At 49.8% G+C, this 19,792-nt stretch overlaps 1 protein-coding gene across 1 annotated transcript in view; it reads right to left on the minus strand.

Moving 5' to 3' along the window:
• Window positions 1-12,529, minus strand: part of COL6A1 (collagen type VI alpha 1 chain) — a 45,164-nt gene extending 32,635 nt beyond the window's left edge. Inside the window, exons 1-6 of the mRNA XM_036768069.1 lie at window positions 12,193-12,529; window positions 11,171-11,300; window positions 6,463-6,663; window positions 1,332-1,491; window positions 252-380; window positions 106-126 (exon numbers count right to left, since the gene is read on the minus strand). Of these exons, the coding sequence (XP_036623964.1) occupies window positions 106-126; window positions 252-380; window positions 1,332-1,491; window positions 6,463-6,663; window positions 11,171-11,300; window positions 12,193-12,322 (771 nt within the window). The 5' untranslated portion in view covers window positions 12,323-12,529. The remainder of the gene's footprint in view (window positions 1-105; window positions 127-251; window positions 381-1,331; window positions 1,492-6,462; window positions 6,664-11,170; window positions 11,301-12,192) is intronic.
• Window positions 12,530-19,792: the final 7,263 nt, after the last annotated feature.

Raw genomic sequence — 19,792 nt, forward strand, 5'->3', positions numbered from 1 at the left:
GCACGCTGCCTCAGACGGCTAGGACCCTCCTGGCCTGCTCTCATGGCAGGTGTAGATATGATGAGGGGGAAGGGAGATGGCGGAGGATGGGGATAATGGACTCACCACTTGCTCCACATTGTCTTTCTGAAAAAGGAAATAGAAAAGTTGGGTTAATTTCCACTTTTGCATTGGCTCGAAGGCTCTGAACCTCATGTCTGAGGCTCCAAGACACGGAGCCCCAAGAAAGGAAAGATGAACAGCTCACTCACAATCATCTTGATGATGGTGTCGATGGTCTCCTTGATCAGCTCAGTTGAGTCACGGTTGAGATCCCAGTCGGCCGCAGTAAAGTTACGCCTGTAGGTGTGGTCTGTGGCAATGATGCTCAGTCTGGCTTCCTGGAACCCAGAAAGATGCGGACCAAGTGAGACCCAGCAATAAACACTAGTGTCCCAGATCAAACAGTAGTCTGGATCTGGAAATTGAGCCTCTCCCTTTGGCCTCTGATGACCTTGAGGCAAGGACAGCAAACTCAAGGTCATCCTCTGTAGGTCTGCTCAAGTGTCAGGTGGGGATGTGGAGGGGTGATGCTCCCTAGAATGTCTCTGTCACCCTATTGAGGGTCCAGACCCCCTTGGCCAATTGTTGGCCACTCCCAGATCCAGGGGATGCCACATTTACTCATCCATTCCCTTTCTACCTTTTCTTCCTCCCCTTTCTTCTCTTGTCCAATTTCCCTTTGCAGCTTAGGGCCAGAAAACCAGAATGGTGGGTAGAGAGTAGACCCTACATTGGAAGTGGGTGAAATGGGCATTTTTGTACATAGAGGGCCACACGAGGGCCAGAGCCCTGGAATGGGTCCTTCCTTCCCCAGCAGAAGCCAAATGGGATACTCAGGGTGTGGTCATGGAGACTTTGCCTTCTCCCTATTCTGGAAGGGGTGGGGGATGGGGCAAGAGGAACTAGTGGAATTCCAACAACCTGAAGTTATGAACCATAGAATGCCCCTAAGCCAACCATACCCCACCCCCTGCATTTCACAAATGAAGAGACTGAGACCATGAGAGGGGGAGGGACCTGCCAGGGCTAGTTGGTACCTGATCCAAGCTTGGCATTTAGGTCAATGCCTACCCTGGCATCCCCCCAGCAGCTGGGTCCCAAGGATCCTGGGTCAATGCCTGCCCCAGCAACCTCCTGGCATTCGGGTCCCACAGGCTCAGGACATAGGCATGGATGTGCCTGGCATCACTTGAGATGGTTTCCCTCTCAGCACAGGGCTCTTTTGAGCCCAGCCTCTGCCTTGGGACCTTCCCTAATTTTCACTCCTGTGGCCATGGCCCAGGACCTACCAGGTGATCAGGTGTGATGGCCACTGAGAAGACCTTGATGCCCAGGTGCTTGGCCTCATTGACGGCATCTTCCAGGCCACCGCAGGGTTCCTTGTAGCCTTCCAAGGGGTGGCCATCTGTCACCACGATAAGGTACTTGTTTTCCTTCAGGTGGGACCCCCTGGGGTGATTCAGAGACACATTCATGAGACCCCAGGGTCCGGGGGAGGGCCCCACTAGACAAATGAAAGCCTAGTGGCTAAAAGACCCAAAGTACATGTGCAGTGCTAGGGTATGGGCACTGATCAACACCTTACATGATCGACCTGGGCTCCTGATTCCACAGTGTCCAAGGCATGTCAAGGCTGGAGATGCATCAACAGGGACCCCCACAGGCCCAAGCCGGGACCAATGTACCAACTCCAAGGGTCACTGCAGCAGGGGTGTGTTTCAAGCTAGTGCCACCAGTTCAGGGGAACCTGCCTGCTGTGAAGGCTGCTCCAAAAATGACTCATGGAGCACCTGAACTGTGATCCAGCCAACCGGTTGGGCTTCTAAAGGCCCCATGCCTCAGCTGGCCAAGCTGCTACCAGCCCATGGCCATGTGATGGGGAACAGAGGAGCAGTACAACAGAATGACCTTATCTTTCCTTTGCCATCCCTGAGGATGGCAGGGGTGGGAGAACATGAGAGTATTAGAAAGATGCCCAACATTTATCAATGAGGAAACTATCTTAGAAGGGGTAAAGGGATACTGAGGGCCCAGAGGGCAGTAACAGCTTTAATTGAGCATTCAGGAAATCTAACAAGAGGCTCAAAAATGTCCAAGCATGAAGCTCTCTGTGATGCCTCATCACAACAGGGAGGGGATGCCAGCTCCCAAAGGCTCTGCGGGCTGGGCACAAGCTCCGGTAGGTCTGTAGAAGCCAGAGAAGCTTTAGCAGTGGTTTTGGACAGGACTGTGTGACTGTCCACTGAGAACTAGCCAGGTTAGCCCCCCGGGGTGACTCACAGACCGGACACTGGGTCATGTAGAGGGCTTTAACCTATGTCATGGGAAAGTGGACCCAAGCAAACAAAATCACATATTACTGAGACATTAAAGTGTGTGTGTGTGTGTGTGTGTGTGTGTGTGTGTGTGTGTGTAGAGGGACATTTTTCTTTGTAAACCTAGGACCTACCACAGTGCTAAATGCATAGTAAGCATTTAATAAATGCTTTTTGATTGATCGGTTGTGTGTATATGTACTCTCCTTTTTTCTCTCTCCCCCCTCTCTCTCTCTCTCTCTCTCTCTCTCTCTCTCTCTCTCTCTCCCTCTTTCTCTCTGTCTCTGTCTCTCTCTCCCTGTCTCCCCCATCTCTACATCCCCATCTCTAAAGCTCTCCTCCTCTCCCTTCTTTTTCTCTATCTCTGTCTCTCTTACACACACACAGACACACACACACACACACACACACACACACACACCCCTATCGAGAATGATAACAGTAATAATAATGAGTCCTTAAAACCTTTGGATTAAAGATTCCTCAGTTATTGATTCACAGTTTTTGAGATGGGCTTTGAAACACAGGATGGTTATGCAATTACCAATTAATGGGGAAATCTGGAAAATGTCTCAATATTTTGCAATCCTTAAGGGTGATTCTGTCTCAACTATTTAAGTCCTCCAAGTAGATGAGTTTATATCCTGCCTTGCTCTCCCCTCTCCATTCCCAGACCTTGTAATCAACAGCATTCTTTCCACTCTATGACCTAGTTACAAAACATAGTGGTAGAAGAGAAAGGTTTGGTTGTCACTATTCCCTGGGAAAGAAAAGATTCCAGTTACTACAAGACTTTAAGAGAATCTTGAAGATTTAGGTGAGCTGGGTCATGCAGGGCAGAAGCACTCTCTAATTTCTCACTAGTTTTTGGAAATAATTCATTTTAAAAAAAGGATGTTAAACAAGCAACTGGGCTGTCTTGTTCACTAGGAGCAAAATTGATAAAAGAAATGGCAAAAAGGAATAGTGTTGTATGTTAAGGAGATACACTCATGTAGGAAAATCCAGGAGCTTAAGAGAAGTGTGGTGAGTAAGGATTAATCAAAGGAGAAATAGAAGGCATATGTGGAACATACTACAGACTGTTGGGACAGAAGGAGGTTTGGGAAACTTATTAACCTGCCATGGAAGTGAGACATTGTAACAACGGAGAACTTCCATTAACTGAATCTCTGCAGGAGCCAGCCCCTGCCTCACCCAGCCCACCCCAACACTGCTCTGCAGCAAAGCAGATGGCAAACTCTAGACCTGCCTTAACAATGATTTCCTTCTTCATAATGTAGAGGAAGATAAAACGGGACCTATTATTTTGGACCTGATTGTGACCTATGAGGAGAAATTGGCTCCTGAAAGGAGAAAAGGTGTGAACACGGAGGGCAGTGACTGACGCTCCCGCTTAGAACTGGTGATAGAGAAGGACAGTGGATCCTGATCTGGCCCCTCGACCGAGGAAGCAGGGATGCCAAAGTTCAGAGAGGGAGATGTTAGGTTCCTGGAGGCATTTGGTCCATGAGGGATGGGAAGCCCTCTTTAAAAATGAAGTCACAGACAAGAACACTTCTGATAAGGAGGGAAGGGGGAGATGTTGAGAGAGATCAGTGTTGGTGTACAGGGACTAACCTCTGGCCAATTTACATGAAAAAATACATTTTAGGAGTCAAGATTTGGCTGGAAATTCCAACAACAGCCCAATACTTTAAGAATCCTGTTGGGAGCATATAAGCCCACATTAAACTAAGGCTAACACTGACTATTCAGGTTAAAATGGCTATTTACATCCATGGGAAGCTAAAAAGTCAAAGGAAAGAAAGGACCACTGCTCCGATGGATGGGCAGCAGGAAGAAGGTGGAGAAATTCCATTGTAAGTCGCTTTTAATTTATCTACCAAGGAGAATATATTTCACCCAGATGAGACAAACAGAAAGGGGAGCTGAAGGCCAAGCTCGGTTGGGTGGTGGTAAGAAAGTCTCTGGCTTCCCTTTCCAAGTTCTTATCCTGAGGCCCAGGCAGCTGGCCCACCACAGCAAGTCAATCAGCTTAATTAAGCACCTGCTTTGTGGCCGGCACTGTGCTAAGCCCTGGGGATACAAGGAAAGGCAAATACATCTTAGGAAACTGAAGGGACTGAGACATTTCCAATTATCTCTGAAAAGTACAGAATTGGGAAATGAGCCAAAGGGGTGAGATGGCCAAATATTGACCCAATTTCCCAAAAGAGAAAAGGAAGGAAGGGGGAGGAGGCTGTACACAACAGGACAGTTAACTCTGATTCATGACAAAGTTGTAGGATGGATCCACAAGTGCTTTGAGAGCATTTAGAAGGGAAAGTGGGGATCATTAGGATTCATTAGTCAACCAACTAACCAACCAATGAGCATATTCCATGTCAGTCACTGGTCTTGACACTGAGGATGAAAGGAATAGAAAGCAACAGCCATTTTTGAGCCGTAAGCATTCTAAAAGAGCAGATCGGGATAAACTTGTGAGCTCTTTCCCACGGCAAACCTCAGGCATGGCCTAGATATGGAATGGCCAAAGCATCTGATGAAATCTCTTAGAGATGTGGGCTACGTGAACATGGTTGGGTAGACTTGGACCTGGCTAAATGGCCAGACTCAAGGGTCTGATGGCAGCGTTGAAGGAGGTCTCTAGTGGAGTGCCTTAGGGATCGGTGCTCGGTCCTACGCTGCTTAGCACCTTGATCAGTGACTTCCCAAAAGGCCTAGATGGTTTCCTCCTCAAAATTTCAGACCATATATAACTGGCAGGAGTAGCTAACACACCAAGTGACAGAATTGGGAAAACTCTGCACACTTGCACATTTAATAGAGGCAAATGTAAACTGCAACGATGGTTCAAATAATCAATTGCATGAGTTCAGGATGGGGAGATGTGTCCGGATAGGAGCCCACGTGAGAGGTCGGAGGATTTCAGTTCCCTGCAGGCAATGTGATTAGGCCACCAAGGAGTCTAATGTGACCTGGGGCTCCAATGAAAGAATCAGAGTTTGTATGACTGCGGGTGTCACTTAGAGCTGGCAGAGACCTAGGAGGACATCTGTCCCCTTCCCCCATTCACAGAGGAGGGAACTGAGGCCCAGAGAGGGGGAAGGAATGACCAAGGTCCCACAGACAGTGAAGGAAAAGTCAGAATTTATGCCGAGATCTTCTGAGTTGAAATCTCACCATCTGTCTCCCCTGCTGAGCTGTTCCCCCAATCCATGAAGGCATTTGAGAGCCAAACTTGCTCAGTAACTGACTTGGGCTCAAGGTGAGGAGTGGGGGAAGGTGGATGGATGCCTTCCCCTCCCCCACCACACCCACTGTTTACTGTTAGCGTCCCAGGGACAGTGATTTCCTCCCTCCCCCATTTTACAGGGATCTACAAGATCAGGCACAAAGGCCAGCTATTCCCAGCCCCCATCCACTCAGCTCCCCAGGCTCCTGGAGGATACCTTCCTCCTTGGGGGTGGTTGCAGGGTGGCTTCCAATCCAGGAGCCTGGCAAAATTAGGCCAAAAGGCCCATCCAAACTCTGAGGAAAGGAAGGCTTCCTGAGGGCCAGGCTTGGGTTCCATGTGTGCCGGCAGCAAATCTAGCCTAAAACCACATTCTTGTGCCCTGTGACCTTGTTCAGGATCCTCAGAGGGGATGGTGATATAGGGATGATTGAAAGGGCTCCTTTGGGGCTCCTTATGACTTGTGGGACCAGTACCAATTTCCTCTTCCTCCACTTGGCTTCTGCTTTGCTGACCAGGCCAAAGCCCTTTGACCTAACTGGATGTTGAACAAGTGGCATTGGGAGCTTGGATGGTCCAGTGGAGAGGTATTACCTGTTCATTCTAATAGCCATTTACACACAGTAAAGCTTGGGCTTCCCTTTGGGCTCTTCAGTGAGTAGACCCCAACTTTCTCATGAAGCAAGAGGGTAGAGGATCCATGTGTAGACCCTCCTTTCCCCCCACCCCGAGGTGAAGCCCAAGGTGGCTCAGACAATGGACACCAAGGTCTCCAGGGCACACTGACTACCTCTGAACCTGCTCCTGGGCTGTATCTCAAGGCTATTGGTGGCCCCTTAGGGCCCCTCATCCCCTGCCCCGACTCACCCAATGAGCAGCTCCTCAATCCCCTTCTTGATGGCACAGTCAGTGTGAGTGCCTTTGCCAATGTATTTCACACTGCTCACACTAGACTTCAGGCTGTCCCGTCCACTGGGCATGGGGGTCAGCCCTTGGATAACCTCCACAGCATCGCTGTAATGGAGAGCTCCGGCGTTCCATACAAGATTGCGGTCACATCGATAGTACCTGGCAAGCCAAGCGGACAAATAAGATGACCATTCCACGTCCCAACCCAGCGGCTGCGCACCCTCACCTCCTCCCCACCCTCTGCCTGTGCCCTCTCCTCTCTGCCAGGCTCTCCTCTTCAAAGCTCAATTTAGACTTAGCTACTCAGAGAGCTTGTGGTCACCCAGGCTCCAAGTCTGAGCGAACTAGTTCAGTGGGAAGAGGTCTTGGCCTCATCATGTACTTGACAGGGCAACACAGCAGAAGGGGATCTGAAGAACACACAAGAGGCAAGCTTATCAGTCTTCCTCCCAAACCTGGAAATTGTTCCTTAGCATCTCCGGAAAAATAAATCCCACCCCTCAGTCCTAGGTTTACCCAGCTAATTCTCTTCTCTATCTTCCCCAGAGCCCTGGCCCAGTGTGGGGGGCAAGGAGAAAGGCCACCCACCCTGAGAGTCAGGCATGGTGGGCTGTATCCCTGCTTCTTGAGGGCCAGCCTAGGGTTTGCTGGCTGCTGCTGCTCATTGCATCAGAAAGAAGGAGGGTCCTGCCTAGAAAACAACTACCTCCTGTTTCATTTCCTCACTGGAACCTCAGGCTTCTTTAATTGTGGTGGGGGAGGCACAAAGTCCTTCATTCCGTAAGGAGAGAGAATGCCAAAATTTCAAGTCTGGTAACTTAAATTCGTACTAAAGTATAAATGATTGAAATCAGATTTTCTGGAGAGCAGGTTTTGATAAGGAGGGAGAAGATGGTAGTAGCTTAGAGTGGTGGGGGAAGGGGTGAGAAAAGCCACCACTGGGAGTGGGAAAGAGCTCCCAAAAGGGGAGTGGGCATCATCCAAAACAAATCTCCCATCTTGTTGTGCTTTACAATGGACATTAAGGTGGGATTACCTAGGAGAGTAAAGACATGTTCATGGAATGAACCAGTCCTGGTCGATGCCCCTGCCAAGGCTGTCTTTCAGCGGACCGACCGCTCCCTTGGGTCATGAGGCCCTGTGTTCTCATGAGTGTCCTCCCTCCCTGACTGCTCCTTCTCTGTTTCTTGCTAACTTCGTCTCCTCCTCCCTAAGAGTGGGCATTGCCCAAGGCTCTGCCTTCCTTCATCTTGGTGAGCTCATCTGTTTCCATGGCATTGGGGATGACTTCCATCCCCATGACCATCTACAGCATCAGTGTCAGCCTGCCCCCCACACCATAGTCCTGTAGCCCATTAGATGGCTTGGTCTGGATGGCCAACTCTTGGCAGGCTCAGCCTAGCTGGACCTGAACCCACCACCATTTTCCCTTCCTAGCCTGCTTTAGTTCTTGGCACCATGGCCCTTCAGAGTCCAAGCTTACAATATGGAGTCACGTGGTCTCTTCCTCCCCCTCACCTCACAATCCAGTCTTTTTCCGAGTCCCATTGTCTTTCCCTTAGAGCTATCGTTTGCATCCAGAGCTTCATCCACAGACGCACTAGCTCCACACTAGCCCAGGCCCTGCTCTCTTCACTTAGACCACTGCAATGCTGGCTCCTGCTCCCGATCTCTCCCCTCTCCATTCCATCCTCTACACCGATGTTTGGACAATCTTCTTATGCTCTGCTATGATCACATACATGTTACCCTTTTACTGAAAACCTTCCAATTATTTCCTCTTTTCTGTGGAATAAAGGACCAACTCTCAATCCTGGCATTCAAGGCCTTCCCGTCCAGTCCTTATCTCATGAAGCTGCCCTTCATGCATCTCAGTTCCAGGACTGTCCTCTGCCCATCCATTCTCACCCTCCCCTTCCTTGCCTTCCTTCTGCTCATGTTGTCCCCCAGCCCTGGAATAGACTTTGCTTCCCCTGCCCTGATCTCTACCTTTACATCTGTCTCTGCGTGTCCCCGCCATCTCCCGGGGCCAGTTTAGAAGACATGTCCCTTTGAAACCCTCCATGCTGACTCCTGTCCTATTTATGTAACACGTATACACCTGCATCTATGCATACATACACATATCCATGTATGTGCACATTACATTGCAGATTCTGATTTTCTGTGGCTCCCTCACCCTCCTGTCACCTCTTGTCAGTCTTGAACAGAAGCCCCTCAAGGGGAGAGTCTATACTGAAGGGGGGCCGTCTACACTGAAGGGGCTCAGAGAGGTGAGGGGACGGCTTGGATCCTGGAAGCTGTGCAGCCCCGTCCCAGTTCTGTCTCTTCTTGCCTGGGTGATAGTGGTCAGTCTCTCCAGCTCTCCTCCCCTAGAAAACGAGGGGATGAGCTCAGTGGCCTCTAAACCTCTTCTGGCTCTGGATGTAGGATGCCTTAGAACTCCCTCCCACAATCCTCATGCACACAGGCTGTGGATCGGCTTATTTTACAGGGGGGGTTATTAAGGAACTTTCTGGAGGCTCAGGCAGCAAGTTAGTGGGAGGGGGGCCTGAACCTAGATCTTTGGTCTCCAGGTCAGTCATCAGAGCCCCGAAGGGCCAGCCCCCTCCTCCGTTTGCAGGCTTCTTACAGATTACTTCCCACTCCGCTCTCTTCAATCCTGTGACTCTAGCCTCTAGCTGCTCCCTGAATAAGACCCTCCATCTCCTGGCTTCGGGCTTGCTCTCTGGCCATTGTCCCCTTGGCCTGGACCGCTCTCCCTCCTCTGCTCTGTACTGACATCCCGGGCCTTCTCGGAGTCTCAGCAAAAAGCCTTTCTCAGTCTCCCTTCGTGCCACCACCCTCCCTCTGAGACCATGTCCAGTCTGGCCTGTGGACCTCTGGTTTGTACCTTGTTTGCTCAACGTCTCTCCCATCAGACTGGGAGATCCTTGACAGCAGTGATCATCTCTTCCCTTTCTTTGCACCCTAGAGCTTAGCACAGTGCCTGGCACAGAGTAGGTACTTAAAATACTAGCTGACCGACTGGCTGACTTCTGTCTCACTGAGAATCAGCTGCTCCAGTTGAATGGGCCAAGCCAAAGCAGGTGCTGCCTGTACTTCAGGGCTCTGTGAGGCCGCTGCCGGAGTCAGGTTAGGGCAGGGCCTGGTTCCCGGGACGCTCCGATTTGTCTCTGGCTCCTGCTTGAGTGCCCTGGAGACACCTCCCTGGGCACAGCTGTTTCCAAGTGGATGATTAAAATGTGTCCCTTGAACAAGTGTCTCAGAGACACCTCCCCACATTTCAGCTCCAAGGCCCCCTCTTTGTGAAACCTGGCCCTCCCGCCATGTCCCTCCAGCCAGAAGGGCTCTCTCCCTGCTTTGGGCTCAAACAGCTACTTCTGTGTCTGCACATCTTTTGTCTCTCTGACTGGACCGTGCATGGACCTTGGCTGGAGAGGTGGTGGGGACCTCAGGATCCATCTAGCCCACTTTAACAGAGGAGGAAACTGAGGCTCCTGGGCTTTTGGTCATTTGACCAAAACCCCACAGATAGGATCAGTCAATTAAACGAGTATGTCTTCAGCACCCTGATGTGCCAGGCACTGTGCTAGGCACCAGGGGTTCAAAGGCAAAAGGGAAGCATCCCCTGCCCACACCTTTTGCATAGACTGTTCTCTACCCGGCATCATAGTTATCAGGCAGTGGGTGTGATCCCCACATCCGAGGCTATAAACTCCTTACTCAGGAGTCTAAACATGAATGAATGAATGAGTGAATGAATGAACAAATGAATGAGTGAATGAAGGAATGAGTGAATGAGGGAAAGAATGAGTGAATGAGTGAGTGAATAAATGAATGAAAGAGTGAATGAAGGATGCCCATCCCCAAGCATCAGAGACAGGCTCATCACATCCCTAGGAAAAATACCTGCTTTGCTACTAAGTTTGGGCTGGGATCTGGCCCCACTCCGCACCCCAGGCTTCCAGCCTGGGCATCAAATGCCTGGGACAGAGAAGCGTCCAAATCCAGAGACCAGACAGCTCAATGGCTAACAGTGCAGGGGAGCCCAGCATTACTAACAAAGGGGTGCCCTCTTCAGGACACTCTGAGAACTGCAGGTGCCTACTGCCACCCCTCTCCATGTTTTCGGAACCCATCCCTGGAAGACAGTGTATAGGGCCAGGCTCTGGAGCCTGAGATGTGCCCCCCAGCCTGTCCCTTAGCTCTCGGCTTTTAGACACACCCTTCAGCTTTTGTGACCAGGCTGTGCCTCAAGGAGCCATGTCAAGGTCCGTGGGATTAAAGTCTAGTCTCCTACCTCAGGGACCAGATATCAAAGTGACTGGCCTGCTTCTCAGTCAGAGGGGCTAAGAGTGACCCCAGAAGCTGCCCAAGAGCTAGCTAATGACCCTGGAATCTGCTCTGTACCTTGGCACAGAGCCCTGATTATAGAGTCAGGCTTCACCCCTCCAATCCCTTCATTTCACAGGTGAGAGAACTGAGGACCAGAGGAGAAAGGATGTTGCCTGAGGGCACCACCAGTAAGAGGGGTGGGTGCTGAGACTCAGTCCTGGCTCCTGGCTCCCAGACCGGTTCTCTCTTCCCTGTACCATGTTGCTGTGTACCCCCAAGGGTAAAAAGAGGAAGAAACAAAAAGAAAATTGTCCAGTGTGGATTTTACCTGTCTACCAAATTGTCAATAAACTGGTTGGTAAAGGCCTTCACTTGATCCACGAGGCTCCCGTATGGCTTCAACCTCAAGGCCACACTTTCAGAGGTGTCCAGAACAAAAAACAGGTCCACAGGGCAGTCTGTTTCCAAAGAAAGGTAAGAACAGGGGTCACAACTTTCCTCCCTGCCCTCCTGTCTCCCTTTAAAGGATCAGCTGACAGAGTGGGAGGACCCTAAGAGGGAAGAGGAAAGAGAGAAGCCTCAACCTGTAGCCTGTGCCTATGTGCCAGGCTCTGACCATCTGCTCTTTTCCAAATCCAAAGCTTCTACCCCAACTCTCAAAAGCCCCGGGGGGAGCTTCAAGACAGAAGAGGGAACAGGTTCCCTAAGATGCCCCCATGGAATGGACTGTGAGGTGGGAAGGAGCCTAGGCTGTCCTGGAAGGTCATTTGTACCAGTGGGGTGGGCTGCCTGGTTGGGACTCAGGGGTCTGGGATGGGGGAATCTGGAGGGGAGACATGGCAAGGAGAGACATGAGGGAGCCGCCTTATCCCCTTGGAATTGTCGAGCTGTCTCAGGTCTTAGCGAGAGGTTCATCCATCTCCTCCACCCCTGGGACAAAAACCCCAAAGCTCCAGTTCAGATAACTGGGAGAGCTGGAGAGAAATCACCTTCAGTCTCCCGCTATTTATTTAATCAGCATAGTTAAAAGATAGCATAGATAAGGGGCACTTTATGAATATTGGCAATCTCTTCCTCCTTCTCCAGCCCTGATATCTCTGCTAAGTCCTGGAGGAGAGGAAAGAGGCCACTTGTGTGAGTACTCAGGTGTTCCCCAGAGGCACAGAGGCAGAGGGGCAGCTTTGGCCATGAGGGTTCAGGTCTTCCTCCAGAGGATGGGAGAAGGGGCCATCTAAGCATCCTCGGAGCCCCTGCTGATTCCTGAGCACGGCTCTCCTACTTGGGCCCCCCAGGCTGCCCTGGAAGCAGAGGCCCCTGTAAGTCGGTGGGAGGACAGAGAGAGGGACCTACCTTGGAAGGCGATGGCTTTCTGGGAGACATCCTGAGCAGCTGCCCAGCTCCAGAGCAGACATCCCTGGAGCAGCAAGGAGATCAGCTGGCTCCGGCCGCCACTATTGCTTCTGCTGCTACTCAGCCTCATTCTGCCAGCCTCCAGTGGTAGCTCATCTAAAGAGAGCTGGGGGTGAGAAGGACAGAAAGGAGAAGGAGGAGGAGGGAGAGACAGATAAACGGCGGACCGGACTCTGCCTCCTCTCGGGGGGCTTTGCTCCCTTTAACCCCCGGCACCCAGCAGAGAGCTGCCCTCCTGGCTTTCTGCCCTCTGCCTGAGTTACAGTGGGAGGCAGCAGGCAGGAAGGGAGAGACAGGGAGAAGGAGGAGAGAGGAGGAGAAAGAGAGAGGGAGGGAGGGAGTTCAGAGGCTCCGGGCGGGCTCTGCAGCTGGGGCTCAGGAGGGGAGGGCACTGGCGATGTCAGTTGCTTTTCAACTTGAGGTCTGAGAATGAGTCACTGAGAGGCTCCCTCTTTCCCTCCCTCTTTCCGTCCCTCCGTCCCTCCCTCTCTCCTTCCTTCCTACCCTCCTCTGGGGCTAGGGTCTTGCTGCTGCTTGAGCCACTCCCTTCCCCCCTCCCCCCAACTCCGGCCTTCTCCATCACCTCTCTGGGATAGCGGGGCCAGCCCCACTCCACCCTCCCAGGCCCGAGAAGGCCACGCCTTTCTGAGAAGCTGGGCTTGCTCGGGACTCCCAGCCATCCTCCTGCTAAGCAAGACACACTTGGATGTAGTTATACTAAGGGGCCATCTAGTCTCAGGGAGTATCTTCAGAAAGGTTTGGACTGTTCACGGTCCCAAAGTGGTTATTCAGAAAAGTTGAACCTGTTTCCAGAACCCTGCCTTATCTGGAGGTTGGCAGCTGTCTACCATCTGCTTCTGACTCTCTGTCTCTGTCTCTCTGACTGTCTCTGCCTCTCTGCTTCTGTCTCTGTCTCTCTGACTGTCTCTGTCTCTTAGTTTGTCCACTTTCTGTTTACTCCTCTTTTTCCAGTGTTTTCCAGTCTTTTACATAGTCTGATTTCCTACAGTGATTTTCCATGCCTGGCAAGCCAGGCAAACACCCAAACAAGAGGCTTCCTTTTCACTAGGTGAAAACCAGATCTGTTTAACCTTTTCTGGCCTGCCCAGTTCCCCCAGGGTGGTGGCCCAGATGCCTTTGCAGGGTCTCCCCCCACCACAGAGGAGGCTAAGAGGGGACTCAAAGAATCACTGGATGTGAGATCTGGGGGGGACCTCAGAAGCCCTAGTCTGGGTCTTTGTTGGTCTCCAGGGGCAAGTGACTTGCCCAAGGACACCTAGAAGGTAATGGACAGATGGAGAGAAATAGAACTCGGGCATGCTGGTAGCCAGTGCCATGCTCTGCACCTACTTCGCTGGTCCCAAACATCCGACAGCAACCCAGATGATTAAGATACTCAGCCCAAGGAGGTGTTCCACCACTAGGGCTTTTTCTTTTCCTTCTCTGAAGAGTGCCCACAGAGCTGTGCCAGGCAAGGCTGTGCCCAGATGTGTGCCCAGCTGGACATGAGCAATTGGAATTAATGTCCAGATAAGTAAGTACTGCCAACAGGGAAATTGGATTCATAGTATTTTTTTAATGTGTACAGGGTACTGGGAGCTCCCTGCCTTCATGGAGTTTAGTGTCTAGTAAGAAGCTAGTTTACAGACAGAAAATTCAAGGACAAAACAATACATCAATACATTCTGAATACCTCAGAGATATAAGCACAGTCCTCAGAATTGGCTAGGATCAAATACCAACTTCAGGCCAGGAATTTAGGCTCCTTCACATTCTGCCTTCCATTCCAGGCTGTTCCGATATCACTCCTTCACACACTGTGTTTCTCCATCCATGACAATCCATCTCTCACTTCTAGGCCTTTGAAGATTTTATTCCCCAGGCCTGGCATACCTTCCTGTTGCCTCTTTTGATCCCTGGATCTCTTCAATGCTTAGGAAGAGCATTTCAGGCATGAGGGATGGCTAGAGAAAATGCCTGGAGCCTAGAGATGGAGGGTGTTGTTTGTGGAACAGGCAGGAGGCCAAGGTCACTGGTTCAAAGAGGATGTGCTATGTAGCAGGGTGTAAAAAGACTGGAAAGGGAGGATGAACAAGATTCTTTAAGAGACCTTTTGAGATTTCCCCAAGTTGTTCCGGTGACAAGACTCTCTTCCCCAATCGCTTTATATTTATTTTATTTCCCATTTAATGATCTCTTTACATGTTGTATATACACAGTAGTATGAATGTAAGCTCCCCAAGGTCTAAGTCTACTTCATTCCCCTATTTATACCTCCAGCACCTAGTACAAATCCTGGCACACAACAGGTGCTTAATAAATGCCTGTTGAATTGAATTACCTACTGGGATGATTAATAAAAGCAGGTTTCTTGGAGGGGGTAGCATCTGAGTGAGATTTTCAAGGATTTGCAGGCATTCGTGGGTTTAAAATTACCACCCTATGCTGATGATTTGCAAATTTATCTTCCTCTCTCCCACAACCTCCAATCTCAAATCTCCAACTGCCTTTCAGACATTTTGAACTAGATGTCCAATAGATACCTTAAACTCAACATGTCCCAAACAGAACTCATAATCTTTCCCCTAAACCCTCCCTCTCTCCCATTTTCCCTAATACTGTAGAGGGCACCATCATCCTCCCAGTCTTTCAGATCCCCAGTCTTGAAGTCATCCTGGACTTGTCACTCTCAACACCACTGCCACCCCCAGATTCAACATGGTGCTAAAGGCTGTCTATTTCACTTCTGAAGCATCTCTTGTCCATTTCACCTCTGCAACATCTCTTGTCCATTTCACCTCTGCAACATCTCTTGTCCTTTCACCTCTGCAGCATCTCTTGTCTATTTCACTTCTGAAGCATCTCTTGTCAATGTCCCCTCTGAAGCATCTCTTGTCCATTTCACCTCTGCAACATCTCTTGTCATTTCACCTCTGCAGCATCTCTTGTCTATTTCACCTCTGAAGCATCTCTTGTCAATTTCCCTTCTGAAGCATCTCTTGTCCATTTCACCTCTGCAACATCTCTTGTCATTTCACCTCTGCAGCATCTCTTGTCAATATCCCCTTTGAATCATCTCTTGTGGATTTTGCCTCTGCAATGTCTTTCCTCTGTCACACCTGGGGCAGACCCTCCTCTCCTCATGCCTAGACTATTGCAATCGCTACTGGGGGATCTGCCTCCTTCAAGTTTCTCCCCACTCCAATCCATCCTCCACTCAGCCACTAAAGTGATTTTCCTTAAGTGCAGGTCCAGCCATGTCACTCCCCTACTTAGTAAACTCCAGTGGCTCCCTATTACCCCCAGGAACACTCTGGCATTCAAAGCCCTTCATCACCCAGCCTCCTCCTCCATTTTCAGTCTTATACTCTTTGATCCAGTGATACTGGCCCATTGTCTACGAGACCCTGCATCTCTGAGCACTGGGCATTCTTTCTAGATGTCTCTCATATCTGTAAATACTCTCCCTCCTCCACTCCAACAACTGACCTCCCTGGCTTCCTTTAAGTCCCAACTAAAATTTGACTTTCTACAGGAAGGCTTCCCCAACTCCTCTTAATTCTAGTGCCTTCTCTACCTAAATTGCTTCCTCTTTATCCTATATGTAGCTTGCTTTCAATAGCTTTGTTTGCATATTGTCTCTCCCATTTGATCATAAGCTCCATGGGGGCAGGGACTGTCTTTCGCTTCTTTTATTATCCCCCAAACTTAGCACAGTGCCTGGCATTTAGTAGATGCTTAATAAATGTTTATAGATGGATTGATTGAACAGGGAAATATTGAAAGTATGGCTGAATGGATATGAAGTCAAGCCTTGGGTTTCAGTCCTGATTCTGCCCTTCTATGAATGACTAGTGTGAGCTTGTCCCTTAAAACTTGGAGGATTATAGGAAGAGGAACGGCTGTTATTAGGGCTACAGATCAGAAGCATGGCCCTGCCAGCTCCAGTGAATCACCTGGCAGCGGTGGGAAAGATGACAGACAGAGAGGGGTGAAGATAGAAGTAGGAGGCTTGCTCAAGTAGGTGACAAGGATTCCTGGGGCTTGCCATCCCTTCAGGTTGGATCCTCTCCTGAGCCACAGTGTGAGCTCCCTCAGAGCATTTGTATTTGAATTCCCAGCACTTAGCAAACACCGAGTGATTAATAAGTGCTTTTCCCATTCCAATTAGAGCTCTTCTTGGGTGATGGCCCTGGGAAGAAGAGGAGGATGATAGACTCAGCAGGGCTTGCCACCTGATTGCATGAGAATGATGAGGTAGAGGGCAGGGTCACAGCGCACAGCCATCCCTTCGCAGCACAGGGTGGTGTCTCATTCACCTTCCATGTCCCCTCAATGGGATGAGTCAGCGGCAGAGGGGCTGGGGGCTTCTTTCTCATCTCCTCACGCCCCAGGGAGCTCCTAGACAGCAGGGGCTGCTTTTTCTTCTCATGGTATCCCCAGCCCTTAGCACAGTGTGTGGCACACAGTAGGTGCTTAACAGATGCTTGCTGGTTGACTTAGAGGCTATCAAGTCCAGCAGGCACCTGGGGCCCAGAGGCAGCTAGCTACTAAATGTCAGGGGCATGACTCAAACCCAGGTCTTCTTGACTCCTAGTCTTAAGCCCATCATCATTTTCTCTGTCCTCCTCAGTCCCAAATCCATTCTCCTTGGGAGAGAAAAGAGAAGCAGAGGAAGAACGAAGAGATGCTAAGTCCTCACTGGGCTGTTCTCAATATCCCCCTCTTACCCCACCCCTATCCCCCAGAGAGCAGCCCATCCTCCATCTTCCTGCTCCCAGCAGCCTCAGCTCATTCATCTCGTCCAGGTGGCTCCTGTGGCTGCTCCTCTGCCATCAGCCTCTGCTCCGGCCCAACCCTGGAGGGAGAGGGTCAAGGACCCCCTGAGCCCTCTGGCTTTGGCTCCCCCTCCAGACCCTGATGAGTCCAGGTCTCCCTGACTGCCCTTTCTTGGGCGTTGTCTCTTGAGCATTCCAGCTCCTCTCCCTCCAGATTCTTCATTCTGAGTGCAATGGGACCACCCTAATCACACAGGGTAGGCGTGCTAGGCCTGCCCCTCCCCCCATGATCCGGTTTGGTGGAAGCAGGGCAGCACTCTCCTCCCCTTCCCTCTCCCCCTATCTCTTCTAGCTTAAAACTTTTGGCCAGTTCAAAGATCTTTCACATGTACACACAGAGATATGCACAGAAACATGCACACAAAGACATAAATACAGAGACATATATATAGACATACACACTCACATTCACAGACCTAAAGAGACCCACAATACACAGATGTGCACACCGACACACATGATCTCACACATGTGCACATAAGCACACATACAAAATACATGCATACAGAGACACACACATAAACAGACACTTGTATTATTTTTAAAGTGTACTAGTAAATTAAAGCTATCATCATAAATTAAAGCACCCATCATAAAAATGGGCAAAGGACTCATGTGTACAAAAAATACTTACAGCACTCTTTTTGTGGTGGCAGAGAATTGGAAATTGAGGGGATGCCCATCCATTGTAGAGTGGCTGAACAAGTTGTGGTATATGAGCATAATAGAATACTAATGTGCTATAAGAAATGATGAACAGGCAGACTTCAGAAAAACCTGGAAAGACTTACATGACCTGATGCTGAGTGAAGTGAGCAGAACCAGGAGAACATTATACACCGTAACAGCAACACTGATTGACTTAGTTCTTCTCAGCAAAGCCATGATGCGAGACAATGCCAAACGACACATGATGGAAAATGCAGTCCACCTCCAGAGAAAGAACTTTGGAGTCTGAATGCAGATGGAAGCAGACGATTTGTGCGGTCTCTCTCTCTCTCTCTCTCTCTCTCTCTCTCTCTCTCTCTCTCTCTCTCTCTCTCTCTCTCTCTCTCTCTCTCTCTCTCTCTCTCTCTCTCTCTCTCTTTTCTCATGGTTCTTCCCATTGCTTCTAATTCTTCTTTCAACATGATTAATGTGGAAATAGGTTTAATCTGAACGTATATGAGGAGTTTATATCAGGCTGCGTGCTGTCTTGGGGAGGGGTGGGGGAGAAAGGGAGGAAAATTTAGAACTCAAAATCTTATGGAAGTGAATGTTAAAAACTAAAAATTAACTTTTCCAAAAGAGTACTAGTGGCCTCGGATTTTTACACGTCATTCCCCAGTGTGCACTCCTACCCTGTGAGTCTTCCCAAGCCAACCAACCAATTGATCGCAGCTGACGATGTGTCACTAATAGCAGTTAACACTTGCATATCATTCAATCCTCACGACAACAGTGAGGCAGCTACTGCTATCATTACCATCTTACAAATGAGGAAACTGAGGCACAGAGAGGTTAAGTGACTGGCTCAGTCACACGACTAGTGAGCATCTGAGGGAGGGCTTCAGTCCCAGTCTTCCTGATTCCAATTCAATCCCTCTATCAACCGCACCACGAAGCCGCCATCACGTTGACGGCATTCTTCTTCCCGGTCTCCCACCTCTCTTACCAATCGGAGGGGATTAGGTTTATCATCTAATTTCCAGCATTAAAATGAGTCATTGCAAAATCTAAGCCTGGCTGGCTGTTAGGGTTGGTTTCATTTACCTTTTTGTGGTTGTTCCTGGCTCTGCTTTCTTCCCTCTGTGTCAGCTCAACCAAACTCTCCAAGGGTTCTCTGCTTTCATCAGATTCCTCGCGGGCTGTCGCCCCATCATGATCCAAACTTGTTTACTCGATGACTTTGTCTCCCTGCTTTGCTATCAGAAAAGGCGCTTCTATGAGCATGAGAGAGAGAGAGAGAAAGGGAAGGGGGGAAAGACAGAGAGAGACAGAGAGGGACGGAGAGACGATATGGGGGAAGGAGGAGAATTTCTGGATTTAGAATCTACAGGTGTCCAGTAGGCTGTGACCAAGGGCCCACATACACATAGGGCTAGTCTTTTAAATTTTTTTATTTTTTTATCTTTAGTTTGCAACACTCAGTTCCACGTGTTTTTGAGTTCCAGATTTTCCCTCCCTTCCTCTACATGGGTTTAGTCTTGACAAGTAAAAATTCTCCCTTGTCCTCTGCGGAGAAGGGAAGGAGTTGATAATAGGTGGAGAGATAGGGAGTTTCAAGGCACTGAGAGGGGAACTCACAGGAAACAAGGTCGTTAGTGGAGAGTGATGATACAGGATGATCCCTTTGAGGTCAATGTAATGGGATTAAAATGCAGTGGGTCGTCTCTGGCCTGCTAGCCCGGGGCTAAGCAGCTACATTGCCCCGTCAGGGTTCTAGGGGTGCCTCTGAGGGGTTAGGGCAGCAAGTCCTTCTTTCAGTGGTGTCCCCTATCCCCCCAGGTCCATTTCACCACTTAATATCAATCAACTTTACAAAAGGCTATTTACTCTAAAGTCATAGCAAGAACAGAGGTAGAAATGTCTCTCCCCCCCTCCCCCACAGCAGGGGGGCACTCTTCCAGAACCACCTCAGGCTCTGGGGAGAGGAGGCTCAGACTCTGGGCAGTTTCTACAAAGCATCCCTGGGCTGGCTACAAAACATGGGATGGACTTTA

This window comes from Trichosurus vulpecula, chromosome 7, assembly GCF_011100635.1.
Source record: "Trichosurus vulpecula isolate mTriVul1 chromosome 7, mTriVul1.pri, whole genome shotgun sequence".
NCBI classification, from domain to species: Eukaryota; Metazoa; Chordata; class Mammalia; order Diprotodontia; family Phalangeridae; genus Trichosurus; species Trichosurus vulpecula.